Source organism: Rhineura floridana, chromosome 3 (assembly GCF_030035675.1).
Source record: "Rhineura floridana isolate rRhiFlo1 chromosome 3, rRhiFlo1.hap2, whole genome shotgun sequence".
Taxonomy (NCBI): domain Eukaryota; kingdom Metazoa; phylum Chordata; class Lepidosauria; order Squamata; family Rhineuridae; genus Rhineura; species Rhineura floridana.
This window is the reverse complement of record NC_084482.1, coordinates 164,712,504-164,729,509: the sequence shown is the minus strand read 5'-3', so window position 1 is coordinate 164,729,509 and position 17,006 is coordinate 164,712,504. Positions and strand designations below refer to the sequence as shown.

The following is a 17,006-nucleotide window of genomic DNA, read 5'->3' as shown; positions in this document are numbered from 1 at the left end:
AAAAAAGCTTTCAAAACATCTTCTAAGATTAAAAACATTTTGAAAAAGAAGGTTTAAGAACATATTAAAAAGCAATTCCAACACAGAAGCAGACTGGGATAGGTCTCAACTTAAAAGGCTTGTTGAGAGAGGAAGGTCTTCAATAGGCACCAAAAAGATAACAGAGATGGCGCCTGTCTAATATTTAAAGGGAGGGAATTCCACAGGGTAGGTGCCACCACACTAAAGGTCCATTTCCTATGTTGTGCATAATGGACCTCCTGATAAGATGGTATCTGCAGGAGCCTCTCACCTGCAGAGCACAGTGATCGACTGGGTATATAAGGGGTAAGACGGTCTTTCAGGAATCCCGGTCCCAAGCTGTATAGGGCCTTGTACACCAAAACTAGAACCTTGAGCTTGGCCCGGTAGCAAATGGGCACCCAGTGCAATTCTTTCAGCAGTGGGGTGACATGTTGACGATATCCTGTCCCAGTGAGCAGTTTCGCCACCACATTTTGCACCAGCTGCAGCTTCCGGACCAACCCCAAGGGCAGCCCCACATAGAGCGCATTACAGTGATCCAGCCTGGAAGTTACCAGAGTGTAGACAACAGTGGTCAGGCTATCCCAGTCCAGAAAAGAACACAGCTGTCATACCAGGCGAAGCCAGTAAAAGGCACTCCTAGCTACTGAGGTGATCTGGGCCTCTAGCGACAAAGATGGATCCAGGAGCATGCCCAGACTATGGACCTGCTCTTTCAGAGGGAGTACGACCCTATCCAAAGCAAGCAATTGACCAATTATGTGAACTCGGGAACCACCAACCCACAGCGCCTCCATCTTACTAGGATTCAAACTCAGTTTATTGGCCCTCATGCAACCCACCACCGAGTCCAGGCAGCGATCCAGGGCTTGCACGGCCTCTCTCGATTCAGATGTTACAGAGAAATACAGTTACATTTGGCTTGCACTTTGAGAATTAAAGAATACTGAATTGCCTTTTAGAGTAATGGAATATTTCCCATCAGAATTTCATAATAATGTTTGTATAATTTGAGCATTGTTCCCCTAGTGTTTTCATTACTGCTATTTTTACTGTGTCAGAATGTGACTAAAATTGCCTTGGTTTTAAGATTGGCACCTCTCCAGTAAAAGAGGACAAAGAAGCTTTTGCTATAGTGCCAGTTTCTCCTGCAGAAGTTCGAGACTTGGATTTTGCAAATGATGCAAGCCAAGTATTGGGTTCCATTGCTGGCAAGTTGGAAAAAGGAACAATAACCCAGAACGAAAGGCGGTAAGGAAATCCTAATGCAAGCTTTTTAAGGGGGAAAGCTGCTGCCTAATCTAAGGTAAAGATAGGAAGACAGAGAAGAATTTTATTTATTTTATTCGTTTAAAGCATTTTTTTACTGCTTTTCAGGCAGATCTCACAGAGTGGTTCACAAAAGGACTGTTACAACCAAAAGCATAAAAAATCATGCTAGGGATTCTTAGAAAAGGAGTCAAGAATAACACTGTAAGCAATGTAATAGCTTTGCAGGATTTTTTTTGTGTCCCTATTTCTTCAAAATAACTATCAGTTTAATAATTCCTTCCCTTCAACAATTACTCAGAAATTTAACTTTGAACTTTTAAATATAATACGCACAGATTCAGTACTTTCTGGAGTGGCTTTGAATGCAGTGTTGTTTTAATGTGTGTTTTTTTTTCTTCATTGTGACTGAATGGCTGAATATGTATTTTAGAGGATGATATTTTTCATTGTTCATATTATATTTTGGATTAACAGCTAGGTTTTTCTTTAAAAACAACAACTCTGTTAGGTCTGTTACGAAGTTGCTGGAAGATCTGGTATACTTTGTTACTGGTGGAACAAATTCTGGACAAGATGTGCTTGAAGTGATGTTCTCAAAGCCAAACAGAGAACGACAAAAGCTTATGAGAGAACAAAATATTCTGAAACAGGTACAGTGAATTGTGTTTAATAATACTGCTTTTGATGACATAGATGTTGCCAATAAAATAGCTGACAATCCAGATGCCTTGGGATAAGGGGAGTGTATCTAGGGATGAATGTATCAAGGGTTGCCCCAAAAGAAATCCCTGGCGAGAATTGTAGGTTGCAATTGGGAAGCATTTCTAAAATTGGAACACAAATAAATGGGCAACACAATATCAAATGCAGTTTAATATAAGTATAAAGTGATGAACATTAGAGCAAAATATAATAACTATATATATGATGATGGGTGTATACTAACTGGGGAAGAGATGTATTCCTAGTGGATAGCTCAATGAAAAAATGTCTGTAGCAGCAGTGAAAAAGGCAAATTACATGCTAGGGATTATTTGAAAAGGAGTCAAACTGTAATGGCCTTACACAAATCTAAGGTGCACATGAAATACTGTGTGCAGTCCTGGTTTGGATATTGTAGAGCTGGAAAAGGTTCAGAAAAGGGCAATAAAATTATCAAGGGGATGGAGCAATTTCCCTATGAAGTAAGTTCACAATATTTGGGGCTTTTTAGTTTAGGGAAAAGTTGAATAAGAGGGGATATGATAGAGGTGTATAAAAGTATGCATGGCATGGAGAAAATGGATAGGGAGATGTCTTCTTCTTTCATACTACTAGAACTTGGGGGCATCCGGTGAAGTTAAATGTTGGAAGATTCAGGTCAGGCAAATGAAAGTGTTTCTTCATGCAGCACCTAGTTAAACTATGGAATTTGTTACCATAAGATGTTGTGGCAATCAGTTTAGTTCCCATTAAAAGGGGGTTAGACAAATTCATGGAGGATAAGGCTATCAATGATTACTCATTGTGGTGCCTATTACCACCTCCAGGATCAGAGGTAGAGCATGCCTCTGAATGCCCGTCACTCAAGGAACAGAATGCAGGTGTCTTACTTCCTAAAATAATTTGCCAGATCTTCAAGCTATTACAAGCACCATTTACTGACTGTGGAGATGGACCAATGCTGAGGCTAGAAGAACTTGGAGACCAACGCCATGCTCCTTTCAGACACATATGTCGGCTTTGTTATAGAGTTTTGAGACACTCCCAGCAAGACTACAGGAAGAACCAGGTTAGTAAAGAGTTTGAAACAGTCTGGTGTATTTTCCCAAAATTTATTCCTAAAAGACTACTGAAATGCATAGTAAATGCTCTTGAACCATTAATATTCTCTAGCCTTTACTTTCAGTAAAGATCTCTTTATCTCACAACACCATTATATAGTAGCCTCTTATATAAACTGCACTTGGTGCATCGTATATATCAATGCCAAAAGTTGGCAAACAACTGCTATATATTGTGGGATGTTTAATGAAGAATTTTACTAACTTTGATGCAGCTGGAAAAGGCAAGAGGCTTATTGTGCAGTCATATGCTTTTCCTGGATGTCTTCCACAGTGCATTGGTTAGAATGCGAAGCCTTACTCAAGTTTGGTACTAAGTTAACAAATTCTTTGCTCCCTCCTTCCTTGCATTCTCTGAGTTTCCCTTTCACATTTGATTTAGGAGGAAACAATTGTTTGCTGCTTAATCCAACTATGGTTTATATAAAGAACAATTGGGCTGCAAACTTGAACTGCAAATCTGGATTAGATTTGGCAGTTCTTTTGACAAATGTCACTCTGCAATACACACACTGCTTTTCAGTGGTATGGTCTTAAAAACAAAAATGACATCAAGAAATCAACATTAACAGATAATTTCACCTTTCCTCTCACTAAGATTTTAAAGTGATGTTAGTATCTAGTTTCTCCTTTGTCTCCCCTTTGTTTTTGTAAGGAATACATAGCCAAGCAGTTTGGCTTTATGCAGAAACAAATTGGCTATGATGTATTGGCAGAAGACACAATAACAGCATTGCTCCATAATAATCGTAAACTGTTGGAGAAACACATCACTGCTGCTGAGATTGATACCTTTGTTAGCCTTGTAAGAAAAAACAGAGAGCCCAGGTAAGAGTCTTTTAACTTTCTTTATTTTGGGGTCCCTACTCCTATCACACATTATAATGAGGAAGCTTTTGTTGTTGTTATGTGCCTTCAAGTCGATTACAACTTATGGCAACCCTATGAATCAGCGACCTCCAAGAGCATCTGTCATGAACCACCCTGTTCAGATCTTGTAAGTTCAGGTATGTGGCTTCCTTGATGAAATCAATCCATCTCTTCTTTGGCCTTCCTCTTTTTCTACTTCTTTCTGTTTTTCCCAGCATTATTGTCTTTTCTAGTGATTGAGGGAGCTTAATAGGGTGAAATCTACTGCTGGTTTGAAGATGAATAAACTCTGGTTTCATGGGTGTCATGGTGATTTTTTAGTTTCGTAGAAAAGGGGGATTTTTAAGATAGGATGTCAGGTGATGAGAAATAGTGTGGTAGGTTATATGCATCCCTTGGGTTAAATGCATCCTGTAAGTTATGAATTGCACACTTTAGCCTTAATGTTTTTGGAGGGGGAAAATATTTGTCACCTTCCTTATATACCTCTTTAGCACCTGAAACATTGTGTACAAAGTTCAACAGGCTTTGGTTTTCCCTTCCCATTAGGTTCTTGGATTACCTGTCAGACCTTTGTGTGTCCATGAACAAATCTATTCCGGTGACCCAGGAGCTGATTTGTAAAGCGGTATTAAACCCAGCAAATGCAGATATACTTATTGAAACTAAGTAAGTTGAAATGTTTTTAAGGACTTTCTTTTAGAAAGAAGAAGATTGCAGTGTTCTGAACCTGGAAATAATGACACATAAAAATTACTTCCAGTTTGGCAAAAATGCAGAGAAATTTTAGATTATTTTTCATCAACCAGCTTTTAATCCTAGAAGTAGGAAGCATCTCATGAACTAGATTTAAAATTAACCAAAGCCCCTATCCTGTCTCAAGGTGCATAATTGCCAGTGTATGTGGTGTTGGCTGGTATAAAATGGCTTTCTAAAAAACAAATAGAAAGCTGTGTAGATGTATTAAGATAAAATATAAATAATTACTTTTCATTCTTGCTCAATTCTTAGACTGGTTCTGTCTCGGTTTGAATTTGAAGAGTTATCATCCGGAGAGAATTCCCTGGAGGTTGGTGAGGATGAGGAAGAAGTCTGGTTATTCTGGAGAGACCGCAACAAAGAGGTCCGCAGTAAGAGTATCAGAGAGCTGGCTCAGGATGCTAAAGAAGGGCAGAAGGAAGACCGGGATGTACTCAGCTACTACAGGTTAACACCGCAAGCAATATTTGGCTAGAGCAGTGTAACCTGAAGTGTGTAGTAAAGTGACTCTAGATTTTTGTAATGTTAATTAGCTTCTAGAAGACTAATTAATACAGTTGGTTGGAGGTTGCTTTCAAGTGATGCCTTCCATTTTCCTGTTTGTGATAGGAAAGTGCTGACCATTATTACAATTTCATACAGCTGTGATATCAGTTCTGTACAACCAAACTATATTCTTCACTGATCATTTGGCTAACATGGTTGTTGAAATCAACTTTTGTATTATAAGTTCATGAAAACTGTTCGGAGGCTTCTTCATTATAGTGGAATATGCCACTTGACCAAATTTCTAAAATACATACCTCCTCTTTTTTAAAAAAGGTGTGTTGCTTGAACGTGTTGAGTAAAATACCAGTTGTCCACCTGGTATATTTTTCAAACTGGATTTAATAATGGTGTTGGATTATAAAATGTTATGACAACAATTCAAGGTCCAAAGGTCACATAGTTACAAATTTAGTCTCTCATGTACTAATTTACTTCTGTTCCTAAATAAGTGTATTTTTACTGCTGTATCAGCATATGTCTTTTATTGAAGTTCCTAATATATTTTCAAATTTCCAGTCATATGCAAGCAAAATGATGCTCTCGTCTTTCTCTCCCAAAGGTACCAGCTGAATCTCTTTGCTAGGATGTGTCTTGATCGGCAGTACTTGGCTATAAATGAAATATCTGGCCAGCTAGATGTAGATCTCATCCTTCGTTGCATGTCTGATGAAAATTTGCCTTATGACTTGAGAGCATCATTCTGCCGGCTGATGCTGCATATGCATGTCGACAGAGATCCCCAAGAACAAGTGACACCAGTAAAATATGCCAGATTGTGGTCAGAGATACCTTCTGAAATTGCAATTGATGAGTAAGTACTTTGTGATCAAATGATTCTCTGAAAGGTGGGGCTATCAAACTTAAGACCTGTGAGCCTTGTCATGCTTCTACAGAGTTTCCAATGTGGACTGTAGCACTCCTGCTATGGAACCATCTTCGGAAGTGTCAGGGGTAACTATTTGGTAGCTGACGTTTGGAAAGCATGAATGCTTGTTCTGGAAGTCTCATTTAAAAATATGTGTGTTACAAAAGTTTCAGAATAGATAAGTTGGTAAAACTGCAGGAAAACTTTGATTTATCTCATTTTAGTTTCTGATTGATGTTTGGCATTGAGTTGAGGTGGAAGTTTATTCTTTAGTGGACAAACTTGGATGTGGCCTCTGAGCATTTTCAAGATGGGGATTTGAGCTTGACATGGCTTCCTTAAAGAAAGAAAAGAACCAAATGGCATGGAAAAGGGGAGTGAAGTAATGAGTAGGTGCTTCCTCTAAAAGTGATTGATCTTCTTGTTTTCAGGCTCTCATGTACTTAAAAAGCAAATCATATTCCCCCATAACACCTGGAGAATGCAAGATGAAGCTTGCAATCTAATAATTTATTTTGCCCTTTATCCCATATTTTTTATTTTCTAATGCTATCTGAGGCATTTGAAATGCATGCACTACAGCAAGGCATCTTTTAGCATCTTTTGTTCATTTGGGTCAAATTATAAATCTATATCGATAAAAATGCAGCCCTAATATGTCCTCCCAAAAGTCCCATTAAGATCAGTGGGGCTTACTTCCAGGAAAAACGAGTTTTAGATTACAGCCTCAGTCACCTAAATATTAAATTTCTATTTTTGTGTGTGCTGGTAATGAACATGGGAGTTGAATAGTTTTTGAGAATAGGTTTCTTCTGCACAAAAACCTATGCTAACTTTTTGTTCTGTTTGGAAAGAAATACTTCAGGATTAATGAAAGTACTGTATGATGTGGCTATAAAACATTGTCTTCCTTATCCTTAACAGAGGTTTCCTTTATATTTTATATCCCCCTTCAAAGATAATATATTTATTATTTATAAATAATAATAAATAAATAATAAATAAATTTATTCCTCCTAAGAATAATAACAAATTTCAATATTCAGTTAAAAGATCAGTGTTCTGATTTCTGTTCTTCTTAGATGAAAAGAGCAGAAGTGATACTTAGAATCTGTTGTGTAATGTATCATTAAAAATATATATATTAAGATATGGCAATAGAGAGCCAAACTAGATGTTACACTAAATGCACAGCTGACATTGAAACCTACAACAATGCATGTTGCTCCCCCTCTCCTCCCCCCATAATATTTAGTAGAATTTATATACCCAGTCAATCACTATGCTGTACAGATGAGTGCCTCCTGCAGATACCATCTGATCAGGAGATCCATTCTGCACAACATAGGAAGTGGACCCTCCCCATAAATATTAGACAGGCGTCATCTCTGTTATCTTTTTGGCACCTATTGAAGACCTTCCTCTTTCAACAAGCCTTTTAAGTAGAGATATTATCCCAGTCTGTCTCTGTGTTGGAATTGTTTTTAAAGATGTTTTTAAAGCTTTTTTAAAATGATGTTTTTATAGATGTTTTGTTTTAATATGTTTTCAAAGATGCTTTGTTGTAATATATTTTTAAAGTCTATTTTTATGATGTTTTAGAGTGCTTTTAGTGCTTTTGTTTGCCTGGGCTCCTGCTGGGAGGAAGGGCAGGATATAAATCGAATGAATGAATGAATGAATGAATGAATGAATGAATGAATGAATGAATGTTATTGGAATTTATAACCTGCTCTTCAGCTGAAAAAAAATGCTCCCAGAGCACTTTACAAATATCAGTGAGAAGACAGATGGTAAACCTAAGGGCAGAAACTAACAGGTGGGACACAAAAGGAAAATGGACTTGGAGGAAGTAGACAAAAGCAAGCTCGGGCAGTAATGCTTAGTCGCAGCACGGATTTTGTAGTGAACAGCAGGAATGAAAGAACTTGGAGAGAAGCCAAAGATAACTGGTCTTTCAGCTGAACCATTGCTGAGGTCCTGCATCCCATCTGTCTCCCTTTCTTAGAGGATGGGGGAATGGTTGTTGCAGATAGGAGGGGGAGCCTGATACAGCTGGTGTTTCAACAGAGATGATGAAGATGCCCTGCAGTCTGTTCTCTCCCTCTCTTTCAGCTTGTTGTAACATCAGATGGTTTTCAGTTTCCCCACCAGTAGCGGCCAGTAATACGGAGTGCAGGGCAGCAAAATACAGATGTTATTTATTTGGAAGAGGGAGCAAAATGTGCAATTTCTGATTATGGGCAACAACTGCATGTTTAATGTTTAGTTTGACCCATAAACAAGCACACTGGCCAAATCTTCGCTTGATGTGGGACTTGCTTTTCTTGCTGGGAAACTTGAACAAGTTCCATAGAGTATGAGTTGTGTTGGCCACAGACAATCTAGCCTGACTCAGGCATTTCTCTCCAAGAAAATGAAAATGGGATAGTCTTTCTGTGAAATTTACCTAGCTGAAGTTTTTCCTTTCATTTCTTCAGCTATGATAGCAGTGGAACTTCCAAAGATGAAATCAAGGAGAGGTTTGCACAAACCATGGACTTTGTTGAGGAATATTTAAGAGATGTTGTTTGCCAAAGATTTCCTTTCTCCGATAAAGAAAAAAATAAACTCACCTTTGAGGTAAATATCTTTCGTGTGTGTGTGAAGCTGAGTTGCAAGACACCCAAGAGACACTAACACATGCTGAAGCTAATCATAAGTTGCACATGCAGTTGGACCATTTGTCTCAACAAATGAAGCTTTCTTACCCCAAGATAGGCAAATGAGCCATTTATTGCTCAGCAGTAGTGCACTAACTTTGCATTCAGAAAATCCCAGGTTTAAACCCTGGCATTTCCAATTAAAAAGATCTGGTGGAAGGTGATGGGAAAGACTTCTGTCTGTAGAAGAGCTGACAGTCAGTGCAGACTAGGCTTAACCTACCTGGTGCTCTTCAGATGTTGTTGAACTCCATCTCACATCAACCCTGGCCAGCATGACTAATGGTCAGGGTTAATGGGAGTTGGAGGGTACCAGGCTTGGGAAGGCTGGTGTAGACAATACAGGAGAAATAACCTTACCTGGTGTAATGCAGCTTCTTTTTCATTCAGGACTGTCCACTTTGACTGACAGTGACTCTTCAAAATCTCAGGGCAGTATTCAACTACATTTTTGCTCTAGCACAAGGATTAAAGTAGTAATGAAGTTCCAGAAATATTTTGGTTTGTGGCTTCATGTACGCTTCCTCTTGCTACATTTTATCTCCTTAAGGTGTTATCACACAGAATGACTGCTTGGCAGAATGTGTCATGTGCTGCACAAAGTTTTCTTTATTAAAGTACTTCTATCCTGCACCCTTTTCTGAAAGGTCTACTGGGTAGCTTTGACCTTTTTCAGTTAAAACCTGTGGGTGATACCCAACTAAGTCATACTCTGTATAGAATCATTGAAATGAATTGACTTAATTCTGTTGATTTCAGTGAGTCTACACTAATCAGATATTATCCTTTAACAATAAATGAAAACTGTAATCAAAGCACAGCAATCATCAGCAAAACTATAGAAAAATACCAAAAAGTATAACCAATAATTAAACAGCAGAAAAACACACAGAAATAGTAGCAGAAAACCAGTTCTGTGCTGACATCAGATATTACTAAAAGCTCTCTGAAAAAGTACTGCCTTAGGTAGGTATCCAAAAATCAGTGGTAAAAATATTTAAAATGTGAACTGGCAGTACAAGACAGCTTCCATATCTATGCAGTATAACCCAGTAGAATACATATTAATATACAGGACATTGAGGCTATTATGATGTCCTGGTAAATTGAAGCAGTGCATCATGGTGTGTTGGTCCAGTTGTGCTTGCACATTCTGAGAAATAAAGGCTAGCTTCCATTGTATCCTTCCAATCAGCTCAGAGCTATGTTCATAGTGTTATCAGCGTTTAATCATCCCAGCAATCCAGTAAATTGAGTTAGACTTAGAGTTAGTGACTGGCCCAAGATCTCTCCACAGTCAAACTCCACCAATATACCACATTAGCTCTATGTGCATCCTTTGAATAAAGGGTTCTAGAAGGTCATTATTCAAGTGCTATGGCGTATTTCACAGAGATTGTAACAAACCATTCAACTTTTTTTCTTTTTAAAAACAGGTGGTAAACTTGGCCCGAAACCTGATTTATTTTGGCTTCTATAATTTTTGTGACCTGCTTAGGCTAACAAAAATCCTCCTAGCCATTTTGGACTGTGTACATGTTGCTACGATCTTTCCTATCACCAAAGTGGCAAAAGGAGAAGAAAATAAAGGTATGAATGACAGTAGTCCAGGATTGCAGAAAAATATGCTGTTGGAGGATGATTGGTCAGTCTTGTGTCACAGAGTGCAGGAAGCAGGCTTGTAAAAGAGAGCTTTCTCAGGAGGACCAGTACTAGATGGCCTCACCCTTAGCATGTAGAAAAAAAGTTTGGCCTCTAGCTTTACGTGACTTGGATTTCTAGGGCCCATAGTGCTTGTACTCTTAGAGCAGGGATGGGGAATCTGTGGCCCTCCAAATGCTGTCGGATTCCAGCTTCCATCATCCTTCATTGGTAGCCATGCTAGCTGGTGCTGATGGGAATTGGAAGTCCAACAACATCTGGAGGGCCACAGGTTCCCCATCCTTGAAGACTTTCATCATATGATTTAGGTAGTTTATTCTTTCAAATACTGTTCCAGTCTAGTTTTAAAAATTCAATTTTAAGTTACGATTGTACAAAATCCATGCTTTCTAGAAACATTAATAGTTTCAGACCTTTGGTAAGCAACTTTGTTTTGAATACATCAGAAATATTTGTTGCTATATGTTCAATGTTGCCTTTTTGTAATTGTGAGGGTTTGAAACCAGACTTTCTTAAGAGGTTAGGCTGTATTAAGACTCCAGCATAATATCTCACAATATACATGTGGCCCATATCTTGCAAAGTGAATGCCCCCAGTATAGATTGCTGCCAAATTGGTCCCAAGTTGGTAATGGTGATACCTAGTTGCTGCCGATTTCCATTGGGAGTTTAGTGCATAGCCACCAGGAGTTTTTCTTTCATATTGCCTCTGTGTTGCTCTGTGCCAGCCACAGTGACAGTCTGTACATAGCATTAACATGTGCACGTGCTCATGGGGTTGTACCTGCATGATTGAATGGGGACTGGGCATGTATGCTGATGGCATGAAAACTTTGCCATTTTGATACAACTGTTACCTCATTTATACTGTGCTTACATTCATTCCAAAATGTTGTCAGTGGGTTGTATTCAGTACTGTGCATGAGTAAAATGGTCTTCCACTCATGCAACATAATTACACCTTCCTTTCTTCCCCCTCCCAGCCCACCACATACTCCTTGAATTTGCTCTGGAAGGTTGGGGAACCCTGTGAAACAGATTTTGGGGGTGCAAAGAGGGCTACAGGGGAGAGGAGAGGCAGGTGAAGTCCCATTGCATGAGTGGACTTCCATTCATACAAGGAGGATTTCATCTAATGAAGACAACACAGACATTACAGTAATTGTCTCTAATTGGGACTGAGATACAATAAACTGCTGGTACAGATAAGCTCCAAGTGATCATTCATGAAAAGCAGATCTAAATATTACAAGAAATATGGTATACTGCCAAAAACAACAGTTCTGTGTTGAGCTCTCTTCTCTCTACCCCCCCATCTACTGACATCATTACTCTATGCATGTCCTCACCACTCTTTCACGTGGACAGGGGAGAAGAATTGCCAGTTTTTGGTGACAACCCTATATTGCATGGAACATGTGGATTTCACCTCAGTGTGATAGACTGATGGGGTTTATTTGTTTGTTTAATGCATTTGAAAAAATGGAAATGGACTGCCTTCAAGTCATTTCCAACTTATGGTGACCCTATGAATAGGGTTTTCATGGTAAGCGGTATTCAGAGGGGGTTTACCATTGCCTTCCTCTGAGGCTGAGAGGCAGTGACTGGCCCAAGGTCACCCACTCTTATTTCTGAAAAGAACTCCAGATCACCTTACAAAAATCAGTAGTGAAACAGTCTCTGCACTCAGGCTTATAATATAAAAGATATGTCACACAAGGAAAACAGGGATGGAGAGGGAAGAGGAGAAAAGCAGATCCCAGTACTTAAAACAACTGCTCTTATAACGAATGGAAAATACTTTATACAACAGAGTAGAAGAGAATGTTCATTAAATGTACCTGCTTCTTCCTTTGTGTTGGAGGAGGTTGCTTGTTACTTTTTCACAGTTTGTAGAATATTTATAATGATGTGGTATCCTTAATTGCATTATATTGGATTTGTTTGCGTTTTTCTCTCTCCACCTTTGCATGCCACCTTGAAATCTCTGCAGATGAAGGAGCAGTCTGGAAGCATTTTTAATATAGTAAAGCAATGCAAATAGGTTCTGCAGTTTATACATGGGTAACATGTTGTATCTTATAGAGAAGAAGCAGGTACATGTTAAATCTGTTTTTATTGTAATGTGCGTAACAGGTTAATGCTGAGGGAAGTTTTCTCTTGGTTACTGTATTACAAAACTTTAATCATAACACTGCTTGTTCTGTCTTGTCTCCCTGAAGGGAGCAACGTTATGAGATCTATCCATGGAGTTGGAGAGCTGATGACCCAAGTTGTACTCAGGGGTGGTGGGTTCTTGCCCATGACTCCTCTTGCTGCAGCTCCAGAAGGTAACGTGAAACAGGTTGAACCTGAGAAAGAAGACATCCTGGTAATGGACACCAAGCTGAAAATTATTGAGATACTTCAGGTATACTTCAGGTGACATAGCTTAGAAAACTATTTTAACACCTGAGCTCTACTGTGTCATGTCTGTGTAGTTTGGGGTTTTTCATTCTAGACAATTGTTCTCTTTTTGACAGAATTAGAAGTGAATAAAAAATTTCACTGGATGGATTGAGTGTAAGCTATATTTCTTAATCTTATCATTAGAAAAAATTAATAAATATTATTAAAAACATTAACACAATACTAATTGCAAATACTAATTGCAAATATTTAGCCCATACGTTCATTGAAGTATTTCAAATGTTAAAGCCAACTGCAAACATTAAAACTTTTGAGTACTACATAATTTCAAATGCCTCTGCTCCTAAAAACATTAAATAATCAGATTTAAATGAAAACTTTGCCCAGAAGAGTTAGAGCAGAACAATCCACTTGCAGGCATTCAGAAAGCTGCACGTTCCCATGATGGTACTTCCAAGACTTCATTTGAATTCCACTTCAGAGCCTGTTTTGAAAGCTAAGTCTTTGCAACAGGTTCTCTGCCACTCAGTTGCAGTATGCATTTTCATCACCAGTAATCAAAACCATTCACACATCTGGAATTGCAGCAAGGCTTCTAGGTCAGAGAGTGTAGCCCCAGGATCTCTCTTGAAACAATCTGAAGGTAACAGAAACATTTTACATCTGTTCTGCACCCTGGGCTATCCTTGGATAAAGGCTATGGGAAAGGGACTAAAGCTCAGAAACAGAGCACATGTTTTGAAAGCAGGAGGTCCCAGGTTCATTTTCTGGCATCTTCCAGTTAATACATCAGGTAGCAGGTGGTGCTTGAGATCTTGAGGGGCTGCTGCCAGTCAGAGCTGCCACTACTAGGCTTCATGAGCAAATATTTAGTCTGACATAAGGCAGGTTCTTGTTCCCTAGCTATTCTTATATAGGTTTCTCAGTTACTTGCCAAACTATATAAGCATTAACTGGAAATCTTGAAGTCCTGAATCATAAAGCAAGCATAGTATTACTACTGTTGCCAACATGACTTAAAACAGAAAACAGCCTGAATAGTCTGCTTCTTCTTAACAATAACAGAAAAATCTGTACTATTACAACAATATAGGCTTTAATGTTGTTGTGAACAGGATGGTGTGTGTTTTGTTTGTGTGTGTGTGTAAACTGTATGCTTATATAATATAAACTAGATCACTTGATTTTGTTTTTGGTAGATGTTATTTCAGATATCTAATATATTTTAAATGCATGCTTTAAATGCATTAAACAGAAAACTCCTGCTTTTAAAAATGTTTGTATTTTTTTGAGTATAAGCTGAAGAAGTAATGAGTTCTGCTGTTAAAGCTTTTTTTTCTTTATTTCTTTTTAAACTTTTGGAATCATCAGTTTATTTTGAATGTGAGATTGGATTACAGAATCTCATGCCTTCTGTGCATATTTAAACGTGAGTTTGATGAAAGCAATGCACAGACACCTGATTCACCTACAGGAAGTAATCACCAGGAAATGCCAAATGTACCAGGTCGGTTCCTACATGTTCTCCTAATGTGCTGTAAAATATTCTTAGGTACCAGTTGGTGCCATTTTGGGTTTCCTCATTTTCTAATGACTTAGTGGACAATTTGAGAAAAAGATTAAGAAAACATCAATTCCAATGTCTTTTGAGACCTTTTTTTAAAAAAGCAAGATACTAAGTCATTATAGTTTCCTCTGCTCACATGAGCATCTGTTGAGACGTGAGGTGGGAAGAGTTTTGGAGATAAAAGCAAATGATGACTCACTGATTTCTTGGGCTAACACTGAACTTTTAAAAAGTGAAGGAAAGGAGGAGAAGAAGAAGAGGTATTTGACGGTTGCTTTACACTGGAAATTAAACCAACATGGGGGAAAAGAATGTGAAAAGGGACAGTTCTTTAAAGGGACAGGAGCAGCTAACTATTTATTTGTTGAAAACATAAATAAATGGTGAGGACTGAAAATTATCAGTAGCTAGGCTTGGCCAAATGACCCCTAAATTATACCATGCAAGCAAAGCCCTAAAATAAGTAAGAGGTAGTATGCTTCTTCCTGTTTCAGGATTGCTTCTCGATAGAAAACACGGAGACCCTTTTGAGGAAAAGCAATGTGTGCCTTATACGTGTTGTAACTTTACACTGAGTGGTTCTGAGAAGCACTCCTTATATATAAAACTAGATATGGCAATGGCTTATGTTCTCATAGAAACATAGAATAGTAGAGTTGGCAGGGGCCTATAAGGCCATTGAGTCCAGCCTCCTGTTCAATGCAGGAATCCAACTTAAAGCATACCTAACAGATGGCTGTCCAGTTGTCTCTTGAATGCCTCTGGTGGTGGAGAGCCCATCATTTCCCTAGGTAATTGATTCCATTATCGAACTGCTCTAACAGGAAGTTTTTCCTGATATTCAGCCAAAATCTGGCTTCCTGTAACTTGCACAAGTTGCTCCTTTCCACTACTTTGGAAAAATTCAACGGTGCCTTTAAATATTGTGTGTATGCATGCAAAGGTTTACACTCTCACACTTTCTATAGCAGTGATAGCATAGTCTTAAACAGTTCATCTTTACAATTGCCCATGCAACTGAAATTGATTCAAACTGGGTTACATTTGCATCATTGGCTTAATTTATACAGTAATACCTCAGTTAAGGAATCCTCCAGGAAGGAAACTCCTTTTAACAAAGGCTTTTTAAAAGGTGAAATTGACCATGTTTGCTTTGCTATGGATAAACCTTAAAGTCTGTACCTTTGCTTTAAGGTGAAACTGACCAGCCTGTGTCTTTGCTTTGCTGTCAGTAAACTGATATGCCTGTGCCTTTGCTTTGCTGGGTTGAAACTGGGAAGCCTGTGTGTTTGCTTTGCATTATAGAGATCTTTCTTTCTCCCAGTGCTGGGGACGGAAGAATGCAATATGTTTCAGAGGAGGAGAAGGAGAAGGAGGGGGAAGAAGGGGGAGTGGGTGGATGCCGGGCAGGCACCTTTAAAGCCCCTGTTGAAGCTGCCCCTACCATCTATGAGTGGGTGTATGAACCTATCCCTATTCTTTCCATGTTATTCCCACCTCTGGTACCAAAGTTTCTGTTAAAGAAGTAATGTCTACAACACATCTACTTTGTTAACTGAGGTATTGCTGTATTATGCATTTGGACTGTTAAATGAACTTTTTTGTTACAGAGTTTGGATCTTGCCTTTCAGCTGAGGATTCTTTTACTGTAATCTACTTATTCCAGTTGACAGAAACAAGCAAACAAAAACAAAGTGGTTTGCTTCCTCCCCCCCAATGGATTTTAAAGCTGTTTTGCAGCCTAGGATAGAACACAAATTATGTGTTTTCCTTTACAGGAGCTCTTGACTTTGAACATATTGAAGAGCAAGCAGAAGGAATATTTGGAGGCAGGAAAGTAAACTATGGCAATTTGTGTTTGTCTGTTATGAACTATATGTGATACAGATTATGGAGAGTTGCAATTCAGTTTTTTAAGAAATCGAGTCACTTGTGTTAATAATTTATGTAGACATTTGTTTGTACATATGTGCTCGTTTAATTAGCATTGATGAGTTAAAAGAATTATCCTGTGTTCTTAAAGGACTTTCTAAATGTGATCAGGGGTGGGGGGATGAAAAATGTATTCTCACAGCTATTCCATTGGCCGTGTGTGTGTGTGTGTGTGTGTGTGTGTGTGAGAGAGAGAGAGAGAGAGAGAGAGAGAACGAACAGTAAACTAGAGGAGTACCTGTTCATTGTTCCCCACAACTTAAAATGGGGTGAGATTCAATATGCCATGAGCAGACATCTATGGGTTCAGTGAGACTTCTTCTTACTCTCCTCTCCCTGCAGCTCCCTGTTTACCACAAAATCTGCTTAGGAGCATTGGTACAGATTTGGAGGGCATTTGGAGGGCATGCAGGGGAAGAAGAGAAACCGGAAGTTCCATTCAGAAGTGGATTTCTGTTGTGCAAGCAGGCAGACATCAGTGGATATTGCCCAGGATATTTAAAAGGATAGATATGTACTCCAAAAAATAAAGAGAAATGTAAAGCAAAGCAGTATATTTAAAAATGGCGGGA

General features: G+C 38.7%; 1 protein-coding gene across 5 annotated transcripts in view; it reads left to right on the top strand.

The window, feature by feature from the left end:
- Positions 1-17,006, top strand: part of ITPR1 (inositol 1,4,5-trisphosphate receptor type 1) — a 347,896-nt gene that overhangs the window by 173,337 nt on the left and 157,553 nt on the right. For all 5 annotated transcript variants that reach the window (XM_061618551.1, XM_061618549.1, XM_061618550.1 and 2 more), the window contains 12 exons: positions 1,115-1,275; positions 1,805-1,946; positions 2,909-3,067; positions 3,775-3,947; positions 4,539-4,658; positions 5,001-5,195; positions 5,857-6,108; positions 8,643-8,784; positions 10,301-10,454; positions 12,749-12,936; positions 14,307-14,442; positions 16,281-16,335. In XM_061618551.1, the coding sequence (XP_061474535.1) occupies positions 1,115-1,275; positions 1,805-1,946; positions 2,909-3,067; positions 3,775-3,947; positions 4,539-4,658; positions 5,001-5,195; positions 5,857-6,108; positions 8,643-8,784; positions 10,301-10,454; positions 12,749-12,936; positions 14,307-14,442; positions 16,281-16,335 (1,877 nt within the window). The remainder of the gene's footprint in view (positions 1-1,114; positions 1,276-1,804; positions 1,947-2,908; positions 3,068-3,774; positions 3,948-4,538; positions 4,659-5,000; positions 5,196-5,856; positions 6,109-8,642; positions 8,785-10,300; positions 10,455-12,748; positions 12,937-14,306; positions 14,443-16,280; positions 16,336-17,006) is intronic.